The sequence below is a fragment of the Mauremys reevesii genome, linkage group 7 (assembly GCF_016161935.1).
Source record: "Mauremys reevesii isolate NIE-2019 linkage group 7, ASM1616193v1, whole genome shotgun sequence".
Lineage (NCBI taxonomy): Eukaryota > Metazoa > Chordata > Testudines > Geoemydidae > Mauremys > Mauremys reevesii.
Window position 1 is genome coordinate 4,724,475 of NC_052629.1, and position 27,063 is coordinate 4,751,537.

General features: G+C 41.3%; 2 protein-coding genes across 12 annotated transcripts in view; one reads left to right on the top strand and one right to left on the bottom strand.

Annotated features, from left to right (window-relative positions):
* The window catches only part of CNNM2 (cyclin and CBS domain divalent metal cation transport mediator 2), a 214,934-nt gene extending 198,890 nt beyond the window's left edge, over positions 1 to 16,044 (top strand). For 2 of the 4 annotated variants that reach the window (XM_039483021.1, XM_039483024.1), the window contains one exon: positions 9,088 to 9,517. In XM_039483021.1, the coding sequence (XP_039338955.1) occupies positions 9,088 to 9,114 (27 nt within the window). In that variant the 3' untranslated portion in view covers positions 9,115 to 9,517. Of the gene's footprint in view, positions 1 to 9,087; positions 9,518 to 15,624 lie in introns of those variants that run through there. The other 2 variants (XR_005583213.1, XM_039483020.1) reach the window with 2 other exon arrangements.
* Positions 1 to 27,063, bottom strand: part of NT5C2 (5'-nucleotidase, cytosolic II) — an 84,749-nt gene that overhangs the window by 14,688 nt on the left and 42,998 nt on the right. For all 8 annotated transcript variants that reach the window (XM_039483037.1, XM_039483035.1, XM_039483040.1 and 5 more), the window contains 5 exons: positions 8,825 to 8,942; positions 6,363 to 6,458; positions 2,519 to 2,610; positions 2,204 to 2,261; positions 23 to 116 (listed from right to left, as the gene is read on the bottom strand). In XM_039483037.1, the coding sequence (XP_039338971.1) occupies positions 23 to 116; positions 2,204 to 2,261; positions 2,519 to 2,610; positions 6,363 to 6,458; positions 8,825 to 8,942 (458 nt within the window). The remainder of the gene's footprint in view (positions 1 to 22; positions 117 to 2,203; positions 2,262 to 2,518; positions 2,611 to 6,362; positions 6,459 to 8,824; positions 8,943 to 27,063) is intronic.

Genomic DNA, 27,063 nt, shown 5'->3' on the forward strand with positions numbered 1-27,063 from the left:
AATCCCAAGGAGTTCCAATCACCTGGTAATGAACCCAGTCAACAGCATCTCTGACATCCTGGAACATACTCCTGAAGGACATAAAGAGGTCTCCATCTTTAAACCCCGTTTCACAGCTATGAGGAGAAAGAAGAGAGATCAGATATGTCAGATAAAGAACAGCAGCCAGTAAGAAGTGTGCATGTGCCACAGGACCTCTGTGACAAAGGAGCAACCAGCGAGACAAGATAGTGCAATATATCTGACAGACAAAGCTCGTATTCCCAACTTGTATTCATTGTTTCCTCTTTTATTCCTTCATGGGTGCTGGAATTGAGAGAATGCCCCGTAAATAGTTTCCAGTTAACAGAGTCTATCTGAACAGACCTGGTATATACAGCAGCATGAGAGGTGTTTGTTACCCAAACGTGCTATTCATTCAGAACTTCAGGAAGCAGACTCCTGTCTCTGGACCATGCACCAACAATGTGGTATTTCAGGTTTTTGTGACTGGGACTCTAGTCTCTCCCTCCTGACACTAATGGAATGGTAAGTACATAATGATTAAGGACATGGAAAGATTTCCATTTTAGGAGTGATTGATAGACTGGGACTGTAGTTGAAACAGCTGATAAATAAGAGAGGACAGGATAGAGGTATATAAAAAGATGAACGTAATAAGATAAATTAAGTGTTGCTGGCTATCCTCTTTCATAACCCAAGAAAAAGGAGATATTCAATGAAATTCAAAGTCAACGCATTTAACACTGATAAAAAGGTAATGTTGCTTTTTTATATCACAGTGCATAATTATCCTGTGGAACTCACCACCACAAGATACCACTGAGGCCAAGATTTTACATAAGATAGATTCAAAAAAGGATTTTATACTATATATAAAAAACTTCATGCCTTGGAGCATAAGCCAATCATTAACAGATGTGGATTAAGAAGAAACTCTAATATGGGCAAATTAGTCCATAAATTGTCCATTAAAGGGTACTGGCCATTTTCAGAGATAGGATACTGGACACTGATCTGATCCAGAATGGCAATTCCTGTGTCCCTAGGCAAAACTGCATATGTGTTTAACCTTTACTTTCCAAGAATGTAATATCTGGTATCACTTCATAGCATGTGAATCATTCATGCAGCTGCATCCAGGTTTGCTAGCTCAAAATGTAACCTACCATTTTAAACATACACCTCTTTGCAAGCCCATGTAAATATTGATGTTCTAGCCCCCCAAAATCCCATATGTCTCAATGTTCCTTTTCTAAACCAAAAAGCATTGACAGCACAGCACTCATGAGCAACTCCACGGTAACAGGTGCTGATGCACATACTTGATGGAGGAAAAAGAAAACATGTACATTTCCTGCTTCAAAAAGCTTGCTATGAAAAGTAAATAAAAAATTACTATAAAAATTTGGGAAATGTATCCTTTAAAAGTTATTAAAACCAGACTTAATATTTTAGACAATTCTCTCATTAAATGAATCTGGTTTTTTTTAAATCAAACTCATGTCATTAGCATATTTCACTTTTGAGTGAACGAGGTTCTTAACCATGAAAATGTTAAAACTACTATAAGGGGAACCTAAGTGGCTCTGGTAATTGGCCTTTTGCTAAAAGTATGCTAAAAGTTTTGCCTCTAGGTTACTGGTTCAAATAGAAGTCTAACTGGTAGGCATTGAAAATAGACATCTGAGGGCTGTTTGATAGCCACTGTGTAGTAAGTTTGTGGTCTCAGATCACAAACTTCCACGTCATCAAATCTCCAACTCATTTGGCATTATTTGTTGGAGTCTTAGCTGAGGCGCCAAGAACAGAGTGGAAATGGAAACTAACCACTCACTCGGTTTGTATGTAGAGGTTGTTTCTCCACAGCAAAGTTGTGGCAACCAGTGCATTGAGACAGGTACACAGTATGAGGGAAGAGTTGCATTGCCAATGTCTTTACTGCATCCAATTGGTCTAGGCCTTCAGTCTCCAGAGATGTTAATAGACACTTCACATCAGCACGGAGTTCACTTTTATATTAAACAGCTAAAGAGGATTGATCTTAGCCCCAGTGATGTCAATGGAAAGATTCGCATTGACATTAGTGGGAGATTGGACCTCGGTAGAGCAGCTTTGTGCTGTACCCTGCATCCATCATTTAAAACATATATTCAAGACTGCACTATACCATTAGTTTTATAAAATCAGGCAGCAAACTTACCTAGAATACCTGTCACAGTTGGTAAAGAAATCTACTAGGCAAGCCAACAGGTAGGTCTCTGCAAAGAAACAAAAACAGAAATTTAAAACAAGAGAAACATCATAAATTAAAATAACTTTTGGGGTAGGAGTCTGGAGGAAGAGAGGTGTTCATGTAACTCAAAGCACACCAGCGTAGGTCCCAATCTGCTGTCAGGAACTCAATGGCAAAACACCCATTCATTTCCATGATGAAGGATCAAGCCCTACAGTAGCTAACTACAGGTTTCAGAGTAGCAGCCGTGTTAGTCTGTATCCGCAAAAAGAACAGGAGTACCTGGTAGATTGAACAGCGTGTTCAGAATGTAAAATCTCTCTGTGTCATCCCTTTGAATAAATTTATTTGGGTACTGCTCCCGAGTTTCTGGCCTGAAAAACAAGATAGTAAAGGGAAAAACTGAATAAAACAATAGCATACTCTATAGTTCTTAGAATCTGATCATTAAAGGGCCAATTAACTCAAGATTCCCTCAAGCCTTAATCAACACCTAGTTTTACCATGCTGAAGGGGAAATTAACAGTGTGTTGGTGACACAAAAGTAAAAACAGAATCCACTTCACACTCCATAGCTGTGTTGGTTGGCTCCAGCAGGGCAAAAATATCCATGGTTGGTCAGTAAAGTGAACAAATCTGACACAGGGAAGCAGAATGGTTGAGTGACCACAGCCTTACCTTAACCCCTGAGCTGATAGCCAGGGGATACTTAAATGCACTGCATTTTCATTGTTTGTTTAAACTAATTAAACTTTCCCCTAGTTTTCATGTGTTTTTTTTAAACACCCACATGGAGCTTTCATCAGCAATGTGCAAGGTTGTTATGCTGCAGGCTATAATGAGGCTCTTTGCAATTAAACAGCACGGTGGCCATGTTAAAAAAAGTAATTATTCTCATTCTCTGAAAGGATACTTTTTAAGTGATCACTGCCAGAATTATGCTATTTGCATTCAAAGCATCCATTATATACATAGCAGGACCAAACTCAGGGCACATTTACACCTATCCAACCCCACTGGAGTCTGTGAAGACTACATATACATATGAATGAAAGCTTTGAGCACACATTTGATCTTTCATTTTTTAAGGTTTCTACTTCCTACTGCAGAGACTTGCTAGCTTGAGATGAATTTATCAGAAGGCCTGTCTGATGGCCTCTGGGATTCCTGTTCAGTTGCTACTGAACTTAACTGTTCCTCCATTCCATCAACTCTAGCCTCATATTATGGATTTGAGAATTTATTTGGTCACGTTTTGCATCTAGCACTGCACTCCCCCATTTTCTTAATTAAATTTTCTACTCAGAGAGGTAAAAGTATGCTAACAGCTAATGGGGACTGCAGAAAATTACACACAGCTTTACTATTAGAATCTATTAAACCCAGGGTTGTGAGTTCAATCCTTGAGGAGGCCACTTAGGTATCTGGGGCAAAAATTGGTCCTGCTAGTGAAGGCAGGGGGCTGGATTCGATGACCTTTCAAGGTCCCTTCCAGTTCTAGGAGATTGGTATATATCTCCAAATCATAGAAGATTAGGGTTGGAAGAGACCTCAGGAGATCATCTATAGTCAACCCCTTGCTCAAAGCAGGACCAACACTAACTAAATCATCCCAGCCAGGGCTTTGTCAAGCCTGACCTTAAAAACCTCTAAGGAAGGAGATTTCACCACCTCCCTAGGTAACCCATTCCAGTGCTTCACCACCCTCCTAGTGAAATAGTTTTTCCTAATATCCAACCTAGACCTCCCCCATTGCAACTTGAGACCATTTCGTCTTGTTCTGTCATCTGCCATCACTGAGAACAGCCTAGCTCCATCCTCTTTGGAACCCCCCTTCAGGTAGTTGAAGTCTGCTATCAAATCCCCTCTCACTCTTCTCTTCTGCAGACTAAATAATCTCAGTTCCCTCAGCCTCTCCTCATAAATCATGTGCTCCAGCCTCCTAATCATTTTTGTTGCCATTCGCTGGACACTCTCCAATTTGTCCACATCCTTTCTGTAGTGGAGGGCCCAAAACTGGACACAATACTCCAGATGTGGCCTCACCAGTGCCAAATAAAGGGGAATAATCACTTCCCTCCATCGGCTGACAATGCTCCTACTAACTAATGCAGCCAGATATGCTGTTAGCTTTCTTGGCAACAAGGGCACACTGTTGATTCATATCCAGCTTCTCGTCCACTGTAATCCCCAGGTCCTTTTCTGCAGAACTGACGCTTACCCAGTCAGTCCCCAGCCTGTAGCAATGCATAGGATTCTTCCGTCCTAAGTGCAGGACTCTGGACTTCTCCTCACTGAACCTCATCGGATTTCTTTTGGCCCAACCCTCCAATTTGTCTAGGTCACTCTGGACCCTATCCCTACCCTCCAGCATATCTACCTCTCCCCCCAGCTTAGTGTCATCTGCAAACTTGCTGAGAGTGCAATCCGTCCCATCCTCCAGATCATTAATGAAGAAGTTGAACAAAACTGGCTCCAGGACTGACCCCTGAGGCATTCCACTTGATACCATCTGCCAATAGACATCGAGCCATTGATCACAACCCGTTGAGCCTTATGATCTAGCCAGCTTTCTATCCAACTTATAGTCCATTCATTCAATCCATATTTCTTTAACTTGCTGACAAGAATACTGTGGGAGACCATATCAAAAGCTTTGCTAAAGTTAAGGTATATCATGTCCACCGCTTTCCTCATATCCACAGAGCCAGTTATCTCATCACAGAAGGCAATCAGGTTGGTCAGGCATGACTTGCCCTTGGTGAATCCATGTTGACTGTTCCTGATCACCTTCCTCTCCTCTAAGTGCTTCAAAATGGATTCCTTGAGGACCTGCTCCATGATTTTTCCAGGGACTGAAGTTAGGCTGACTGGTCTATAGTTCTCTGGATTCTCCTCCTTCCCCTTTTTAAAGATGGGCACTATATTTGCCTTTTTCCAATCGTCCGGGACCTCCCCCAACTGCCACAAGTTTTCAAAGATAATAACCAATGGTTCTGCAATCACATCAGCCAACTCCCTTCAGCACCCTCGGATGCATTGCATCTGGCCCCATGGACTTGTGCATGTCCAGCTTTTCTAAATAGTCCTTAACCTGTTCTCTCACCACTGAGGGCTGCTCACCTCCTCCCCAAACTGTGCTGCACAGTGCAGCAGTCTGGGAGTGACCTTGCTGCAAAGACTGAGGCAAAAAAAGCATTGAATACATCAGCTTTTCCCACATCATCTGTCACTAAGTTGCCTCCTCCATTCAATAAGGGTCCCACACTTTCCCTGACCCCTTCTTGTTGCTAACATACCTGTATACATACCTTCCTGATTACAGTCCTGCATGCTCAAGCAATATTTTTATATTCCTCCCTAGTCATCTGTCTGAGTTTCCACTTCTTGTAAACTTCCTTTTTGTGTTTAAGCTCACCGAAGATTTCTCTGTTAAGCCAAGCTGGTCGCCTGCCATATTTGCTAGTCTTTCTGCACATCGGGATGGTTTGTTCCTGGCCCCTCAATAAGGCTTCTTTAAAATACAGCCAGCTCTCCAGGACTCTTTTCCCCCTCCTATTAGCCTCCCAGGAGATCCTGCCCATCAGTTCCCTGAGGGAGTCAAAGTCTGCTTTTCTGAAGTCCAAGGTCCATATTCTGCTGCTCTCCTTTCTTCCCATTGACCTAAACCATAAGCTACAATAATTCAGCTCCTAGGCTAGTTCAATCCTTCACCTCTCTCAAGCAAAGACTGGTGAGCAGAACCATATGCAGTTGTTCATGCAATGCAGACCTCTGCCTGTTCCAGAAAGGGCTGACACAGTTGAACTATTTTACCTGATGACAGGATGCTGAAACTGAATTATGCCAGCACACTGTCCTATAAACTCTTCCCCACACCACGTCCTATCCTATTTCCAGTGCTCTAGAAAATATAGGCCTCTTTGTACTGTACTGATTTTTCCCTAGACTTTGAAATATCATTAACTTCAGAACACTCACAATTTCTTATATATAAACAGAACCTATAAAAATATAAAAGCAGCATCTCTTTATAAACCAATAGTCTGCTATTCCTTATGGTTTATTAAGCCATTTATCAAGCCAGAACCAATGACCAGTGAATGGCCAGGTTGTCAGTACTCACCCTCTCACAAAGTTAAAGCCATGTGTACACACTAGGAGGTTCCCATAGGCATCGACTTTCAACAGGTTTCCATAAAGTGTATCAAACACCAGGCCTCTGTCAAGGAAGGAATTTAAGATGTGAAATCAGAAACACACTGAGGAGTGACCAAATACACCATACGCAGAGCAGGAACCAAAATCAGCTTGAGTGTGCTTATTTGAAGTAGAATGTTTGAGCCAATTCTTATGTCCCATCCAAAACAGATTTGAACACTGGGGGCGGGGTTGTGCTGATCCAGTCCTAATCTGTCCTTCTGTCTGGCTGTGGAACAACCCTCCTCACCCCCGGCATTGCCAGGTTGAAATGTATAATTGACCTGCTCTCTATGGATCTTAAAACAGGATCATTTTACTCATTTTACTTAGAAAGCTTAGCTATACGTTCATCGGGGAAGATGTGCAGCTTTCTACACAAGGTCAAGAATTTGGCTCTCGCCTGCCCTAGTGATTCCCTGAGAATTCTACTGGGCTGCAATGGGGAGCTGATTGGGGGAAGGAACCTCTCCAGTCCTGTACATCTCTCTGTTGCATTTAGGCAAGCCAGACATAGCATGTCACAGCTGCAAAAAATGCTGTGCCATTCCCCACTACCGATTTAAGGGCTCTCTCTTTTCTGCCAAAACCACATTACATGTTTCTGCTCATTTATCTAGTCACTAGCCTTTGGGAAAAGGAGATGCCATGACTGCTGAAAACAGTGAGATTCTTCAAGACTGATCGGTAGTAAGGCTGCTGCCAGTTGTCCTCACATGGGCAACCCTTCTTGGTCCTCCCCATGAAGGAGTGAATTCACTGAACATGCCCAGCGTAATCTTCCTGACAGCTTCATTACAGGCCATCTTCCTATTATGAAAAAAGAACAGGAGTACTTGTGGCACCTTAGAGACTAACAAATTTATTTGAGCATAAGCTTTCATGGGCTAAAACCCACTTCATCGGATGCATGCAGTGGAAGATACAGTAGGAAAATATATATACACAGAGAACATGAAAAAATGGGTGCTGCCATGCCAACTGTAACGAGGGTAATTAATTAAGGTGAGCTATTATCAGCAGAAGAAAAAAAAACTTTTGTAGTGATAATCAGGATGGCCCATTCCAACCATTCTGCAGAATTGGAATTAATTTGCAAACTAGACATCATTAAATTATGCTTGAATAAAGACTGGCAGTGGATGGGTCATTACACAAAGTAAAACTGGTTTCCCATGCTAATCTTCCCCCCCTACTGTTACTCGCACCTTCTTGTCAACTGTTGGAAATGGGCCATCCTGATTATCACTACAAAAGTTTTTTTTCTTCTGCTGATAATAGCTCACCTAATAGCTCACCTTAATTAATTACCCTCGTTACAGTTGGTATGGCAACACCCATTTTTTCATGTTCTCTGTGTATATATATTTTCCTACTGTATCTTCCACTGCATGCATCCGATGAAGTGGGTTTTAGCCCATGAAAGCTTATGCTCAAATAAATTTGTTAGTCTCTAAGGTGCCACAAGTACTCCTCGTTCTTTTTGCTGATACAAACTAACACGGCTACCACTCTGAAACCTTCCTATTATGGACATGGGAATGTGTGGCAGTAGGCTCAGTGCAACTCAAGGCAGGAGGAATGAAAGGAAAGGAGCTGCCAGACTGAAAACTAGAGCTCAGCAGCCACAGTCCCACTGCTGACATTTTGGTAAACAATCCATAGAAACTGCCACAGAAGCCAGTAAGACATAGTCCAGCAAAGACATGAATGGAAATAACTTTAAAGGTTTTAGGGACACATCAGATTAAAAGCCATCAATCAAACACAAATTTCCATCTCTCTGCTACTAAGAGACTCTCAAAAGTGTCAGAATTTTAGAAATTAAATTTACTTTGCACCAATATTTGCAGGCATATTTCCTGCATTTCATTCAGTTTGGACAATTAAACTTAACTAGTCCAGTTTTATTTTTCTTCACAGTCAGTTTCCCTTTCAGGATGTCTCTTGTGCACGAGGACATTGCTGCAATGTTTGGGTTTCCAACACTATGCAGGAATACTTTATTTCAAAATAATTAAAATAAAATAATTTATGCAACATTCCTGCAGGCTCATATTCTGTAAAAATTCATTCTCACAAAACCTAGATTTTAAGTAAAATTTCACGTCGCTTCAATGTTCTTGCTTTATAGATATTTTGAACAACTTTTTCAGCGGGCCTCTTTCACATCACTCTCATTCTTTGCTGGCATGTCTGTTTGTGCAAAAATTGTGCACAAGTAAAGTCAGTCACTGCAAGTCAATTGGGTATGTTTACCCAAGTTCTGTGCACAACAGCAGGCTTAAAAGGTGCCCTCTGAAAACTTGAAATTTCATGTCTATGAACTTCACAGAACAAACATTCAAAGCCACAAGTAGACTGGATCAGTATCTCTTAGTTATTTACCTGGTAGGGAAAGAAGGATCATAGACAAAACTGAGCAGCTCCTGAGGGTATCCAATGGAAACCAATCTTTCTACGGTCAGGTCAAATCCAAGAGATTCATACTCAGGGGACTTATACACTGTACCAAGATAAGATTCCAGTTAGAAAATACAAAAATAGCTCATGGTTAAACAAGGCAGTTAAAAATATTTTTTCCATTCTCCCTCCTCCCTCTTCCACACTACAACACTCAGTTCCGTCATTATTTTCCTTCTCTATTTCAGGTTCACTTGCTCCACTGCTTACAGTGATCATGGAATTAGATCATGCTAGAGGCCTTTTGCAGAATGGAAGTGCAGTTCATATTTCAGCAGCAGAAGGCACCAGATGAAATATAAAAGTCAGTCCATCAGAGCTCTTTGCCTCAGAGGAAATATATTCCAAACAGCATCTCCCTCTCCTCCCCCACCCCCTCTACACACATGTCTTAGAGGCAGAGAATCTGAAATTCTTTACTGTTGTTACACCTGTTACTCTGGACACAATTCCATAGCCTAATATTAGTGTCAGGAATTCAGCTAGGAGGTGTTTATAAGTGCTGTGGGCTATGATGGCTTCCACAGAAGATACAGTAATCAGGTCAGCATATAATTTGTTAATAAAACTATATGGTACTGTAGAAATCTGTCAGATGTTACCTTCTTGCATCAAAATGTTATTCTTTTAAACCAGTTTATTATTTTAATATTTCATTTATAAAATATACCTTAGCTCAATATAGGGAAAATGTACTTATTTAACAATTTCATTCAATGATCGTTTGATGGCTTCACTGTATTTCTGTGGACAGTATGTTGAGGTTTGCTGCATGGAAACTGTCACTCTCACAGAATCTGGCCCCAAGATGCACTGAGGTCAAATAATTCCCATCACAGTTGAGATATATATTTATGTGGGCCGCACTGTACTAATGATTTGGAGGCTGCAAATGTGTGTGTCATACACATGTGCTATTTGCATGGTAAGCTCTTCAGAACACACACATGCTTTTCTGTGAGGTGCCTAGCACCTCTGTGGGAGTCATAAAAAATGCTAAAAATAATTAATATATTTACAGTCCCCAAAAAATTAGTACAGGTAAGAAAACATGCTGTGGAAAAGAGAGACCAAGTCAGAGAGGAGAAAACTTATATGTGAAACTACTGAAAAAAGGTGGAAAAGGAGGAAGATCATGAAGGAAAATCAGGGTGTCAGACAGGACAGATTATAGATTATGGTGACTCATGAGAAATCACATATGTAGAACTGAGCAAAGTGATTTTTGATTTCCAGGGGGAAAAAACTGGTCAGTTTCTAACTGAAAATGATTTTTTTTTCCTCGACTAAATGAAAAACCAAAAAAAATTTGTTCTGGTCAAATTAAATGCTAATTCAAAGTGACATTTTCAAAATAAAATGTGGAGTGGATCTGACATTTTCAAAATGAGTTATGATATTTCCAAAATTTCTGTTTTCAGGTTTTACTTGGTCAAAACTATTGCCAAATTCGACCCAAATTCACAAATAGCTTCAGTTCCCCCCGAAAACTGCATGTGTCAGTGAATTTACTATTTGCCAAAAAGATTTGCCCAGCTCTACAGTAACATATGTCGTCCCAGGTATTATCTGACTGACAGAAATCTAAGGGTTCATTATTATTTTTAACAAAGGCCTATTGTCACTTAGAAAAGCAACAATTCATTGTAAGCTTGAACACACTTATAATACCAACTTACTTAGTAGTAAAGGATACCTAAAAGTAATAATGTAGTTAACAAAATCTTCAAGCTTTTACTATACTAATGGTAAACATATAATAAAGTTATATGACATTTGCTGCATGGGGCCTTCTCAGTGCAATAGAAACAGAGAGGTTGATTGTGTTGTGGGTGAGAATGAGGGGCAGAAATAACTAATATAAATAAGAAAGCACAGGATTATGCAGGAAATCCTGGGACGTGATCTAGAGTGCCAGTGAGCAAAAGGAGGTCAGAATAGAAAGAGCACAGTGAAGATCATGAAAGATCAGAGTCTAGAAAAAATGAATTCCCTTGATGAAGGGCTGCTAAAGGCAAATTACTGAAGGAAACCATAAGAAATATACCTTCATGTATTGTAGATGGGTAAGACAGATGCCCACAGTTCCCCATTTATTAAAGCAGCATGGGACAAGGACATGCTGAGTTATTCACAGGGGCGGTACTTGAGGGGGCTTGTGGGGGCTATAGCCATCCCAAAATTTGCCTTAGCCCCCACCCAGTAGCCACCTCTCCCAGCTGCTCGCTGTGGTGGTTCCTTCAGACTTGGGCACCCGGCCAACAGCCGCTGCGCTCCGGCCGCCCAGCTCTGAAGGCACAGCAGAAAGAGCTGTGGCTGCTGGCCAGGCTCCCAGCAGCAGACACACTCACTTCTCCTTCCCCAGATTCACTCGCTCTCACTTCTCCCTGCTGTTCAGCGCAGCCTGCAAACAGCAGCAGCCAGGGGAAACGGACTGGTACCTGAAGACCTCACCAACTTTGTGTCTCTAGTATCCTGAGACCGATATGGCTATAATAGCACTTCAGACACGAGCAGTTGTCATTTCTGGAGCCCAGTGACGGCTGTAGTGACCCCTACATACACATGTATAATCTGAAGAGTACTTTGGGATCCCTTTTAGATAAATAGAAAGGATTTACAATCAATCCCAGTAGTACACCACTAAGAAAGCGTGGCTGCAGCTAATACAATGCTGTCTTTCAAATAACACCCTTATTTTTCTAACAATCTTTCAGGGGAAAGGGCAGTGGATTCATATTTTCTATGTGCATCATACAACCCATAAAATACCCTTATTCCATTTTATTATGCACTGCACTCCCCTCTCCAATCTACATCCATCACTAAGACCTCCCTTCTAGCCTAGGAAAGCAGCTGAAAAGCCAAAAAGAAAGGTTGTTGCAAAGGACTATATGGTATTCCCAGGCCATGCCAATACAAGGAATCAAATCCAGATCTCAGATTAGGTGGCACGACCACAAGGCTGTCCCTGAACATTTTTAAAATTCACATTCTCACCTATAAACTTTGGACTTTGCTTGCCTCCTTGACCCAGCCTTGTTTAAAATGTAAGCCACTAGCTCATTCAAAGATTCTGTTTGGATGTCATCACTAAAGACACCTGGAAAATAAGAGTCTTCTTCCTAGTGTAAGAAATCAACAGACACACTTGAAATCAGACTCTTGGAGGATGGAAATGGACTATAAATAGTGTTCTCCAGTTACTGTGACGTTATCCAAGATATACGTTCCTTTAATTAGACAACTGGGAATGGATTCAGAGTTCACCACGCCTACACCCCATTTTGACAACACACTACACCACGGTATGGAGTATATTAATCAGTATGAGCTACAAGCTACTGACATTTTCGCACAAGCTGTGCAAATGCTCATTTCAGTAACATGAGCTTCAGGCAAGTGATCCACCTACTTGAGATAAACAGTGTGAACAGGATTGTGATGCTGCAACTGCCGTGTCACAACACTGGAAAACACCCACATTATATCATCTCTATCTACATACATATGTGACAAACTGGGAATTTTCTGTAATATTTTAATGAAACCTCTGTGTGCCTCAGTTTCCCTCTGCACTTCATATTGTTACCCAGTGGAGGGAAAAGTGTTAAGTCTGCTCATGGAGGCAGGACTGGACATGAGGTTCGGGTGTCACCTTGCGGTCTGGGCCATAGTGAATAGGATCATTAAGGAACTGGCTCGAACTCGCTGAAAGCAACCCCACATCAGTGCAGAATCCAAAGAAAGCCCAATGACCAGAACATTGACACCTAGCACACAATGACCAAGAGGAAGGAGCCCCCACCTCCTCTCACCCCAGCAGGGAAGCTAAGCAGAGACCCCAGCTCGAGAACAAAGGACTGAGACATGATCAGCAGAGGATAAAGTGTGGGATGCTGGAGGAAGCTGGCTGCTCTCTCCTGGGACTGACAGAGAGAGACAGAGAGCCTAAAATGGAATCCACTACAGCTCTGGCTTGACTTTTATTTCTCTATGCTAACCTAAGGACTTCTAATACTGTGTTCCAGTTGACTAATAAATCCCACTCTGTTCTGAAATGCGTGTTTGGTGACTCTGCAAATACTTGCTCAGTTGCGTTAATCCCTGCAGGGTGGATAAGTCTCTAACTAGGAGTCTGTCTCAATGGGACTTGCTGGGCAGAGCTCACGGTGTGAAGCCAGGAGTGCTGGAGCCCAGAGGTTCAGCCTAGGAGGCGGTGAGGCTGGGAGGCCTACCCTTAAGCTAAGGAGTAGGGCTCCTTGGGGCTCTGCCACACTCAAGGGGTTCCTCCAAGAGGCTGTTTAAAAGTTAGGGCATAGTGCCGATCCTATGGAAACGTGGCAATATATTAGTGTACTCAGGGCTGATGTGTTTTTATATCTTGTTCTGCTCAGTCATCTGTGCAGGAATTTAGCAGTAAGGAGAGATCTACAGCTGGATGACTAAAAAAAGAAAAAAGTAATGAAATACTTTCCTGGAAACCCCCCAAAGCCCTAGCCACTGTGGCCACAGCTATAGACTTTGTGTAGGGTACAGTGGATGTCAAAGATTTAGATGCTTGCCATGCAGAATCCGTTGTACTGTGAACTCCCACACAGTTGACAGTGCCCCTGCCTCAAAGCACCCACAAGTGTGTGACAGGTGAAATATGCACAGCCACAAAAACACAACCATTCAATCCTCAGTATGTTTTTGTTGGTCTCTTAGCCCTACTTATAACATAGTTACAACAAATATAAGCACATATTACAACTTTTTCAAAAAAAATTTTTTTTAGTTGACCCCCATCCCTCCACAAACATGTCGGTCCCAAATGACAAAAGGACAAGTTATTTTAAAGGTCTGTGTTCTGCAACAGACAAATGCTTCAGCAGCTCAGGGCAGTCAGTACATAGTGTTCTGGGGTTATGTAGCTATGGATTGCCAAAGAACCACCAAAGCTTTGAAAACAGAAGCCAGCTGACAGCACTTACAGCTTCCCCTTAACATCATAATTTGCCATCAAATTACATTGTGGAGAGTTAAAAAGCAGTACCACATAAGTGAATGTTGCAGGCTTTAAGTCTGTGATGACTTCCACGGTATGTGTTACAATGTGTTGGAATGAGCAGGAGTTGTACAGTAAGGTATGGAATTCTCATGCACTTTAATGTGGATTTTGGGTGGTTGGGGTTGTTGGGTTTTTTTTTGTTTGTTTGTTTTTTTTACCTTTGCTGCCAAGACACACGGTAGCAATTTTATAGCCTTCCTGAAAAAGAAAAAAAAAATCTCTACAGAGGCTCCAGCTTGTGCAAAATGCTGCTGCCAGGATTTTAACTCACATGAGGCAGATGCAGATGCAGAGTGTCACTCCAGTCTTGAAGGAGTTACACTGGGCTCCCCTGTTAAAAAAAAAAATCAAACTGTTTTTAAAACCGCGACAGCGCTGCACGATTTGGGACTTGCGTGTTTGCTGGAGCTGCTGCCGCCGAAGAGCTCGAAAGGTAGTCTGCTGGCTATTCCACAATACCGCTCAAAACTGATTTACAGAGGAGGCATGGTTAGTAGTTGTACATCCTATAGGCAAAATTCTGGCCTTAACTTCACAAACCAGTCTCAGATCAATTCAGTAATATTTTGTTGGCATGACAAGCTACCCAAGTGTTGCCAAAGTGTTTGAGCGACAGATCCCTCAAGTTTCTATCAGAAGTAGGTATAATCTACTCAGGAACAGCCTTCACACCGTGTTTAGGGTTCTGTCATTAGTGACCATACCTGATCCGGTGGCAGGTTACTACGTAGCCTAATGCCATCTCTTTCCATTCAAGATATTCCATTCCCTTCACACCCACCACACATGTCATCAGGGAAGAATATATGTCAAGAGCCACTGTGTGGATATGAGAACAGAATTTTGCCCTAAATCTGCAATCTCCTCCCATCGAGAACCTAAAATACAGAGTCAGTCTGACTCATGTACGTCAAAGCTTAAATCTTACTCTTTACACCTAGGCTTATCTAGCAAGTTTGGGCTTTTCTGTGCAAAGCTTTTTGTTCATGAAAGGTGCCATGCAACCTTACATGGCATTGTACAGTACTGGTTAACAAGCACAGATGGTAAAGAGAATGAGAACTATTCTGCAACCTACAAATATGCACAAAAGAATGAGAAACAACTTTTAAAGAAATTCAAACTAAACACTAAGCTGAATGCTTTTGAATAGGTTTCAAAGAGGGCCCGAGGGTCCAGAGCAGTAAAGTACATACCATTACCAATAATGCTTTTAAAAAATAATCTTTAAATAACCATTTTGCATGGTTAAGAAAGTTTGGGGTGTGATTGGATTTGGTTTGGGGGAGGAGGAGAAAGCTCTTCAAGACCTGCAAATTTCCTTCTTTATTCCCCGTTGCACTCTCAGAGGTTCCATGTTGAGACCAAGGTATTCTTTCATTGAAGGTGTGACATGGCTTCTGCCAGAGTCTATCAACACTCCTCCTGGGTTGGTCAGAGATGATCATGTGAGAACAAGGAAAAAATGCTTTCTCCCTGTGCATAACCTCCACGTTTTGTGCCACTCCATGTGTGCCATATTCTGAAAATTATTTACTGACTTAATTTGCATACTTGTAAACAATTTGTGTTTAACCATAAAGTTCTGTTTTAAAACGATTGTGTGAGTTTAGTGCTGGTAAAAGGTGTTGTACTAACAACAGTGACGACAAGTCCTTGATTTCCCATACAGGGTTCTCTGGAGCAGTGGGAACAGCTGCAAGGAAGAAGGTCCTTATTCCTCACACCCTCAGAATAGGAGTGTATGGCTTATGGGGAGCCAAAGGCATCTCTGAGTGAACTCAGGAGTAAGTGTGGGGAGCCTGAGGATAGTGCAATTGCTGAACTGCTATGAAGAAAAGAGCCGGGGGCTACTGGAGTGAATGATGAGGCGCGGTTACTATGTTGTGGCATTAAACTTTGTTCACTCATCCCCAGTGCTCCATGTTGGCGGGGAACTCTCGGGGAAGTAGAGAGCGGACAGAGGAAGAGGCAGAGAGGTCCCAGGCTGCCTGCTCAGCAGGTGCCACAGCAGCCCCCACCAGGAGTATCACCTGCAGCTCAAGCACTCCTGCTTCCTAGAACCCAGCTGAATGCATGACATTCAATTCAGGCTGTGGGAGTGTGAGAAAGGGTGCTTGGTTCTGTGTGCGAGATGCATTACAATTGACAAGTTTTCTAAACATGCTTGGCCCAGGTGTACCTCCTGCTGAAGTCAATGGGGCTAAAGGGCAAAATTGGCCTTCTGACTGCACATTAAGATATGCTTGAAATATGTAGCCCAACAGGCCAAGACTCTGCAACAGGTGACTGTGGAAGGGAGAAGAGCTCTTATGTGGAAGCATTAATGCAAGGATCTGGGCTTTAACTTGAATACATCACTACAATATCAGCTGAAGAGAAACCAGCAGCAAATTTAAAAAAACGACAACAATAATAATAAATTAAAAATTAGCAGAGTAAATGGCTTGTGTGTTTGCATGTGTGAGGCTTCAGTGAAGAATATCAATATAAACTCACTTGCAGACTAATCCATATTTAGGCACCTAAAAATGGGCCTGATTTTCAGAGGTGCTGAGCACCCAAAAATCCCACTGAAGCAGTGGATGCTCAGAACCTTTGAAAATCAGGCTGCTCTCATTTAAGGACACAATTCAGCAAAGCACTTACCCAAGTGTTTATGTACATACCTATTCAGCAAAGCATAATATCTTAACCAGCTTAACCCTAAGCACATCCTTCAATCTAATTTATTAAAATTAGGCACATGTTTAAGGACCCTACTGAATCAGGGCCTAAATGATTTGTCCAAGGTCACACAGGGAGTCTGAGGAAAAGCCAGGGTAGAACCCTGTTCTCTTGACTCTTAGTTTTCCATCTTAACCACAAGACCATAATAATCCTTATTTTATTACTCACATGAAGCTGTACAGAGCAGGATCTCTCATATTTCAGCCTACATCAAATCTGGTTCTCAGAATCCTAAACATCTTAAAATGAGTAATGAAATCATGTTTTGTTTTGTTTTTTTCTTTAACTCCCTGTATTTTCATTCCCAAATGAGAAGAAACTGCAGGGTTATTTATCATCATTTTCTTTCTTTAACAGGGAGGAAACCTTTTGGCACAGTGCAGTCAGTCAATAAGTGACAAAAGGTCTGTTAAGTATATTTCACTTTATTGCTTTCTATGTACCTTTATTTTCCTCTAGGGAGTATACATTTTTATCCATTAGCAAACAGGCCTTCCGCTGAATCACAGGGTGTTTTCTAATACCCACATACATGCCTCTTTGCCATGCAGGAACAGGCAAATCTTGTACCAACCCTCCCTATCCATTAAAAGCAATGTGGTATCATATACACAGCAGGGCTTTGTATTGTTCCATGTCTATTTTGTTTGAGCGCTGTGCATTTCTACTTAACAAAATCCCACCAAAACAATGCTCTTGCAAAGTGTTATTGTCCCAACACCCCTTCCCCAATTATTTTAAGGAAATTCTGTGGTCTGTGATATACAGGTTAGTCAGACTATACGATCATAATGGCCCCTTCTGGCCTTTGAATCAATGAATCTATTAAAGTAATCTTGGTAATGGTCCTATCAAAGGACCTAATGTCACTGAGTTTTGTTTGCTTTTAGGCCTGATAAAGGTTTGGGCTCCCTGGCTATGTCGCACAGAGTCGGAGTTTGGTAACAGACTCAGCACTTTAAGGTGAAAAGATTTCTTCTCCTGCATAAAAATGCCAGGCTTGAGCTTACATCAGTAATAATGAAGTCTAAATATGTACAGATTTGGATATGGGCAAAAGCTACTTCTTAGTGGCTGCTAGTCTGTGGCACCTCTGCATTTCTAGTGAATCATCCTTTTAACTGGTCATTTTAACAGTCTGAGGAGCATTTCTTAGAACTGGAATAATTTTTATCACTTTCAAAGAGTCAAATTAATTTTTTTTTAATTAAGTTTTTTTTCTTCCTGCTAACGATAGCTCATCTCAATTGATTAGACTCTGCCTGTTGGTATGCATACTTCCACCTTTTCATGTTCTCTGTATGTATAAATATCTCCTGTCTGTGTGTTCCATTCTATGCATCCGAAGAAGTGAGCTTTAGCTCACGAAAGCTCATGCTAAAATAAATTTGTTAGTCTTTAAGGTGCCACAAGTACTCCTGGTTTTTTTGTGGATACAGACTAACACGGCTGCTACTCTGAAACCTGAAATTAATATATATTCACCTTGGCTTTTATGAGTGTTTGTGTTTATTCCGACATCATGGAAATGTTTTGTCTTTAACTGCAGACCTTTCTTACAACCCACCCTACCCAGCTGCAGCCTACTGAGAATCATACTCCCAAACTGGAAACCTCACAGCGTATCCATGGAAACAAACCACCCTACTAAAGTATGGGCTTAGCTCTTCAATAAGGAGGTAAGCAGGGGGAAGAAATGGTTGCACAGAAGGCTCATGTTCAAACGCAACTCAATAATATCCAAAAATAGCAAGGAAAACAATTTAAGATGTAACTGCCTTCCAAATCCAATACCCTACGGTACCATTCACATGCATTAGCACCTGAACAGTTCCAATTTGTTATTTTCCCCACTATTCCTCCGTCCCCTTGAGGCATTGCTCAATTTGTCTCTGGACACAGATTTTAAATTGGATGGAAACAAATGTCTAGTTGGTAATATACAGGAAAGTAAACTAGGCGTTCTAGGTTCTACGCCTGGCTCTGTCAGATTCATCATTTGATGTGGGGCAACTAACTTACAGCTTGATTTTCACAACTGCATGTGCGCAAACATGCCTGTGTGTGTACAATCAGCACAATTGCACATACAAATCATAAATTTGCACATGTTGATAAGCAGTTACATATACACCTCTACCCCGCTATAACGCGGTCGTGGGGAGCCAAAAATCCCTACCGCATTATAGCTGAAACTCCATTATATCGGGGTAGGGGCGGCAGGGCTCCGGCGGTGATTTAAAGAGCTCCGGGCTCCAGCCACTCCGGGGAGCCCTGGGCCCTTTAAATCACCGGTGGAGCCCCACTGCCACAGCCCCGGGATAGCGGCAGGGCTCCAGCAGGATTTAAAGAGCCCGGGGCTTCCCGCAGCAACCAGAGCCCTGGACCCTTTAAAGCGCCGCCGGAGCCCCATTGCTACCACGCTATACGCAAACCCGTGTTATATCAGGTCGCGTTATAGCGGGGTAGAGGTGTATAACTGGTCAACTGTGATTTACAAAGCATAATCAGGGAAATTGTGTGTGTACAGTTGTGAAAGTCAAGCCTTCAGTATACTTGTGCCTCTGGCTTCTCCAATTTACAAATGACAATACGCTCCCTACACCACAGTGTGTTAGAAGCATAATTAATGCTTGTAAAGTGCTTTAAGATCCCTGGATAAAAGGCTCTATTACAAGTGGAAAGTATTATCATCATAATTTCTACCAGTCCAGCAAGAATAAGATCCTAACTATTTGGATACTGAGAAGCTGCTGATCAGTGTAGGTCTTCAGCTATATTGAGACTGTCAGAACAAAGACCAAAATATTGCAACTTTTTAACCACGTCTTGTACTTAGTGAAGTGCTACCCTTTCAACAGCTTCAGTCTAACAGTCTGATTCTTGAAGAAATGACACCTTGCAGATTAGCACTTCGTCAGTTGGTGACAAGCAACATGTGCTTTTCCCATGCCCCATTCTCAGTGCCAACACATTACAATCCACAGCTTCAAAGCCCAGTGTGCTGTTTTACGCAACTTTAAGCGGTCAACTCTTAAAAGCAGCAATGGAAACAACGCTGACAAAATGGCTATTGTAATGCTGCCTGTGTTCAACCAACCATCCCAAAGTAGACTAGAAACAGCTTTGAACTGCTTCTAGTTTTAAATCACTAATTGCTAAATTATTAAAAATAGCCTCAAAACCTGTGCCTGCCAAGCTGCACGTGCACCAGTGTGAATGCACAAACAGGTAGCACATGTGCAATTACCTGATTACATGCACACAATAAATATTCATCTGATTTTGCAGATGCAATTTTGGGAGCACTTTTGCCAGATTAGTTTCAACTGTATCAGTCAGTCTCCCTAGCAGCCCCCATTTCTTTTCCAATATTAATCATTATAATTATATAATCTCTGAAAAAAAAAATCCAGGTAGAACAATCCTGAAATGAAGTTGTACATACCTGTAGAGAGCTGGGTACAAAAACCAATGAAAGGAACTGACCACCACCACAAAACAACGTCACTATTTTCAATTGTTACATCATGATGAACTAAAGGGAAACCATCAACCTAAATATCACACTTTTGTCTGAATATTTTTACTTATGATTGTTACACACACCACCTAAAATTACAACATTTGGAAGAGATTAGAGGAAAAAATATTTGTCTGTAACTCTTTTGTTTAGTATGCGTACTCAGCAGCACATTGTAACTAGTCAGTTCACTGTCTTCCCTATGTAATAGCAACACCATGCAGCTCTTATATATCACTTTCCATCTGTAGATCTCAAAGCACTTTACCAAAGAGGTATCATTAGACCCATTTTATAGATGGAGAAACTGCAGCACAGAGTGGTGGTGTGACTTGGCTACAGTTAAGAATTTAGGCTGGCGGCAGAGCCAGGAATATAACACAGTGTCCTAAGTCCCAATCCAGCACCATGTACACTGGACCACATTGTATAATGAACCAGTTTCTTCATTTGTATGGGTCTTTGACGTAGCCAACATGGGAGAGAAAAGCATTTAAAATATAAGATGTAATTGTAAAACCACAAAAAACTGAAGGGGAATCTGGGGCAGGTGTAGGACTTAACATTACTTTTAATTCATTTTAAAATGAACAGATTTCAAATTGACTGAGGGCAGCATTTTCAAAAGTGGCTAAGTGACTTAGGAGCCAAAGTCCCATTAACAGTCAACATTCTTGGGCTCTTAAATTACATAGGTGCTTTTGAAGATTTTATCTGGTATCCCTTACAAACAGATTGGGACCTTTTATGCTATACTGTTAGTGGAGTTTCTCTCTAGAAGTAGGTTCCCCTGCATGTAAAAAATCTTTATTCTGGGTATTTACATACCGTATATACTTGTTCATAAGCCAAATTTTTTAGTAAAAAGGGGAAGCACCAAAAAAGGGGGTCGGCTTATGAACGGGTACAGAGAGGGAGAGGTGGGACACAGCCCCTCCCCCCAACAGAGGGAGCAAGGAGAGGCAGCACAGCCAGAAGGGAAAAGGCAGGGCCAGAGTCTCTCCGCTTCTGGCCACGCTGCTCTCCCCCCAGCCTCCAAATCCGAGGCAGTTTTATGTGTAATGCAACGAGAGTTTGATTTAAACATATGAAACTTTACAGAACATTAGCCTATTATGTAAGTGAGATCCATCGGGGGGGGGTGTGTGTGTGTGTGTGTGTGTGTGTGTGTGTGTGTGTGTGTGTGTGTGTGTGTGTGTGTGTGTGTGTGTGTGTGTGTGTGTGTGTGTGTGTGTGTGTGTGTGTGTGTGTGTGAGAGAGAGAGAGAGAGAGAGAGAGAGAGAGAGAGAGAGAGAGAGATTTAACCTGCTTTAAATCAGATACATACTGTACCAGCTGGTGCAAATGTTGCTACCAGTCTCCATTGCTTGTGACATTTTAAAAGACAAGCCCATTCAAATGACTAAGTCGCCACTCCATGGGCTAGCCCAGGGACTGGACTATGTTTAGAAGTTTTGTCAGCACAGCTATATCAGTTAGGTGTGTGAACAAAATCACTCCCCTAACTGATATTGTCATGTTGGCAAAAGCCCCACTGTAGCTGCAGTTATGCCAGCCAAACAGTCCTTCTGCCGGTACAGCATATTTTGTTCAGGGAACTGGTATAAGCTACATCAGCAAAATAATTCTTGTGCTGAAGAGGCAGCACAAGCAGTCTTACACAAAGCACAGAAAGTTGCTATCACCACCTGGTGGGTGTAGATGGGCTCCATAGGAATTAATATCCAGTAAAAGAGGCCATTGCTCTGATGTGCCAATTCCAGAGTGGTTGGTGGGTGATCAAATGGGAAAGATCTGATATCAAGTATTCACCCTGTAGGAGTTTTATACTGCAAATTCACAAGCTCCAGGGAAAATGAATATCCCATAGGAAACAGTCCCACACTAACTGGATAGATTAAATGACTAACCGGTTGGCAATGTTTACCTGAAACACCGCATCCTGTTAACAGGAGTTGATCCTGCTGGTAAAGGGTTAAGTGGGGCTCCTGATTCGCTGAGTCAGGAGGCTTACTACTGCAACTGGATATCAGGAACGTAGTAATAGCTCGTAAGTTAAACAATCCTGATGAAGGACTTCATTAATTTTAATTCTTTGTTAATAAAGCGTAAGCCTAGGAAAGGGGTAAGTACTGACTCTACACAATTGTGTTTTAGAGCAGGTTGGGAAAGGCAACTTCTCACAACAACCGAAGAAGTCTCTTCCATCTCTAACATCTGTGGTGCTATGAGAATGGAAGTATTGATATACCTAAAAACTTACAGTGTGAGAACCTCTCTGTAACTACTCTGCAATATAACACATCTTAGCATTTACTTTTAAGCTTGTAATGCTTCTGGGACACAATCTTAATTCCATCATGGTAGTACAGTATTAATTCTTTTCAGCATACTGCACAAATAATGATTTAAAAGTCTCACTTACCATTCATTTTCTCACTGAAACCAGTTTCACTACTGATGACAACTTTCTTATCAATTCCCACCCAATATAGAGGCAGAAGTGACTTACGTACAGGGACAGTTTTCCCGAATGAAACCATCTTGCCTACTGTATAATTTATCTCACAGGTATGATAAAACTTTCAACAAGACTGTAACTATTGAGAGGAAGGTTAGCGACTGAGTAACTGGTCTTTACTAATTCCCTCTCCATCTGCCAATCACTTGGTATGAAATTATAGTCTGTTTACAACCTTACTTGGGGGAGGGGATAGCTCAGTGGTTTGAGCATTAGCCTGCTAAACCCAGGGTTGTGAGTTCAATCCTTGAGGAGGCCACTTAGGGATCTGGGGCAAAAATTGGTCCTGCTAGTGAAGGCAGGGGGCTGGACTCAATGACCTTTCGAGGTCCCTTCCAGTTCTAGGAGCTTGGTATATCTCCAATTATTACCTATTACCTAAAGTTCTATCAAGGGACACTTTTCTGTAACCTCATCATGCAACCTGCCCTGTTTAAGATCTAGGGATGCTAAGGCCTCCTGGATTACTTGGATCCAGATCTGACAATATTGCTCAAATGTTTAGCTCACCCTGAGAAGAAAACAGCCAAGTAAAGTTCTGCCTGTCTTACATTTGATCTCTCTTTCTCACATTTCTAAGTGCCCTTCACAGTACTATTTAGGCTCATTTAAATGCCATGCTAATGAAAGTCTGGCAATCTATTTGCAGCTGCTCTTTCATAGGACAGGTCTGATTTTCAGAAGCCGCGGTAGAGAAAGGGTTGTGCATCTTTGGCTTAGACCACCAACTAGGGTGACCAGATGTCATGATTTTATAGGGACAGTCCCGATTTTTGGGTCTTTTTTTTATATAGGCTTCTATTACCCCCTACTCCCGTCCCGATTTTTCACACTTGCTGTCTTGTCATCCTACCACCAACAGCATTTTTATTAACCACAGATAGAGATGGTTTTGACACTACTAAACAAACAGGAAGGAAGGCAGGAACAGAGTAACATTATTACTTATTAGTGTTCTTCTAATAGAGCTGGACTGGATAAGCAGAGATGAATCATTAAAATGGATAAAAGAAACTGTAATTTACAAAACAAAAAGGAGCTACAAACATAAATCCTCAAATCTCCCTAATTTAAGGATTTAAACATAAAGATCTTGCAAAATTACTAGTTTTTGCACCGTGTGCTCTCATTGAATGGCTGCCCTTCAAGTCTATTTGGAGATACTAGATCCTGACACTTGTGTAATGTTCTCTCTTTGTTAGGAAGGACGCAAATATAAGAGTTTCTATTGCAGAATTCAGAAACAGTGCCCTAGGAACCCTACTGAGATTCAGAAAGGTCAGAAGGAAAAACTAGTGATTTCTGTGGGGCCGATTACATAACTGATCACATGGACTTCTGTTAATCTTCTCTAGAAGTAACCACTGAAATTACCCCTAACTCATGCTTGGCCCAAACCCATCAAGGCTTCCAAAAGCTACTACTTGATCCCTCTGCTATATACACAAGCCACAATAAAAACACACTATTGCCCCTGAAGCTTAGGAATTTATTCCAAACACTCACTCTCTAGCCTGAATAAAGCCGCCTGCTGTATATTATAATGCAGTTCATCAATATAAGCAAAAACTAATGCATATTTCCCTGCAGTGAAAGGAACTGTATATAAATAACCTGTAAAGTTAGAATCCTACACAGACATGTGCTCCTGGATACTCCATGTCACATGCATATGAACTTAGCAAGATTCTCTGAGTTTCCAGAAATGTGGGAACCCTCCATCTTAGCATGTGAGAGTACTACAGTGATCCTCAGTGGGCAAGAAAGAGAATATAAGTGCATCAACAGTTATTTTGTTTTGATTTACACTCCTGGCAGGCAAATTAACTCTAGCCATAAACACAGTGACCACACATTTTTGAGATGAGAAGGGAAGGCAAATATACAGTTTCATGTATGATAGCACCAGTTTTTTCTCTGTGGTGAAGGCTGAAATCATCAGGCATCTTGCCTGAAGGAAGAAAGATGTTATTTGCCCATGCAGCCCCTTAGAGAACACAGTGGGTGGAATCATATTTTAGTATAATGTGGCATGATGATATCATGACTATTGGTGACAAATATGTGTCAATCACAGTCATCTCTCAAGTGTTGTTCCTGATAAGGCAATCTTCCTGGTTAGGGAACACATGCTCTCTGCAATGTAAGTATATTGCAACAGCTACTGCAAACTGAAATGGAAGTGCTGTGTTCCCAGTAAAATGAGCTGTATCCCAATCATTAAACTGTACACTGTGCATAGGTGCATGTTCTTGACATTCATAGTTGGAGTAAAGGAGCCGGCCACAGACATGCTATTCTGAACTTGATGGCAAAGCTGTTTAAATAACTAAGTTCAAGATTGGTTACGCTCTCCTGTCTTTTTTGGTACTAAGAAGCATCTTGCCTAAAGCCCTCTTTCCTCACTTTGGTGGCACAGGCTCAAAGCCATTGCTTTTGGAGAAGGAAAGAAGAAAATAGTGTGTAGAGTTCTTTCTGCTGCTAATACTGCCTCCTCCCCTTCACAAGATGGACAATTTGGAGGTGTTCTAAAAAAAGAATTCTGTTCTCTGGCTGAACAATCCTGAGTTCTCAGCTATCAAAGGCAATGATTGCCAGCCAGGAATGAATGTCATCAATTTACTTCGGACATCGTGGTCCTCAAGTATACAGAATGGAAAAAGGACTCTGCAATCAGTACACCTTCCAAAATCAAGGTCTGAGCATGAGTATAGGCTTTCAGTGCCTTAGTGTCATCTAACACACTGATGAGGGTGTTTGGGATTTTTTTAAGCAACTTTAATTATAAAAGGTATCTTAACAAGGCCTGTGGTCTCTTCTGGAACTGAAGAGACAGAAGACTAGATGAGTGGCTGATGGACTTCAAGGTGCCACACCTTTCTCCTTCACTTTGGTCAATTTCTTTCCCTGTACAGGCTTTGAAGATGCACAAATTGGGATTCTGGTCACGAGCCAGCGTACTGGCATGAAGATGTAATTTACTGATGCTGAATCTCAACTCAAAACAAACTTTTTACATTCTTTCTCTCTAGATACAAAGCAGAAGCTGGTGATTGCTTCCAAGTCCATGTGAAGGGGCATGGATTTATGCAAGTGGCTAACTTTTCTTAGCAGGAATACATTAGTTCCTTGAAAAAAGAACAGGAGTACTTGTCGCACCTTAAAGACTAACAAATTTCCTAGGCTATGCACAACAAAATGTTAATACAACCCCCAAAAAAATGCAACATCAGTTAACAACAAATGCATCATTTAAAGCTTCTGCTGCAAACAAATAACTAAGTCTACTTATGTGTCATAAGCTGGATAGTGGCGTTCACTATTTATTGCAAGTAATAGTCAAACAACATTTACCCATGTGGGGAACAAAGGATGATGCTGAAATACAAAAAGATGAATGGATGATATTAGTTTGCCTGCCTGTGTTAAGGAAAGAGGAGTAAAATATTATTTAGAAATTGCCATTTATCGCACTTTTCATCATCAAAGTTGTTTACAAACATTAATCAGATTCTCACAATACCCATATAAGGGAGATCAGTAAGGATTATTATCCACTTTGTACAGTTGGAGAAAATGCAGCAGAGTGACTTGCCTAAAGCCACAGAGGGAGCCATGATCAATGTCAAAGTTGAAATAAAAATGTCTCTGGTTCCCAGTTCTCTGCTCAGACCATACTTCTCTGTTTTCCATACTACATAGTATCACATCCATTCCAGCTGCACTAGACATAGCATGCTGAAAGTGTCCTTAGATCCTGGTTTTGCTAGGATAGTCTCAGTTTTTCATATCATGTCCCAGAAAATTCTTTGAGGACATTTAAAATGTTCATATTTTTCATTTCATCAATCAAAACTTCATTTTTAAATAACTACATGTTCATTCAAGTCATTTTGCTGTGCCAAGTAGAATTTGCTCTGCAGTTTCCAGGAACAGCCCAGTGGAATGAATGTTCTGCGGGATAAACAGCGTTTAGAGTGACCAGTTGAAGGAGCATAGACCCTATCAAAATTGTTGTTCTTTTTGTTCACCATAAATGCTAACAACACTCATTCAATGTTTCATACTAACCTTATTCAGAACACCTGAGTTGGTGGAAAAATCCTCCACACTGAGAAATATCTATCTGTTGCTATTGAGACAAACTGGAAAAAGTGGCACCCACAAACTTTTTTGGAGGAAAAAAAAATTTGTTTTTTAATGACTATTTTTAATTCTACAAAACATTGCCACAATTTTTTATTTTGAAGATATGATCACCTTAAGCATGTGACACTCAAGGATTATGGCCAGACCCAACACAGATTATCCAGGAGCCTCTGGAGGCTTTCCTGACC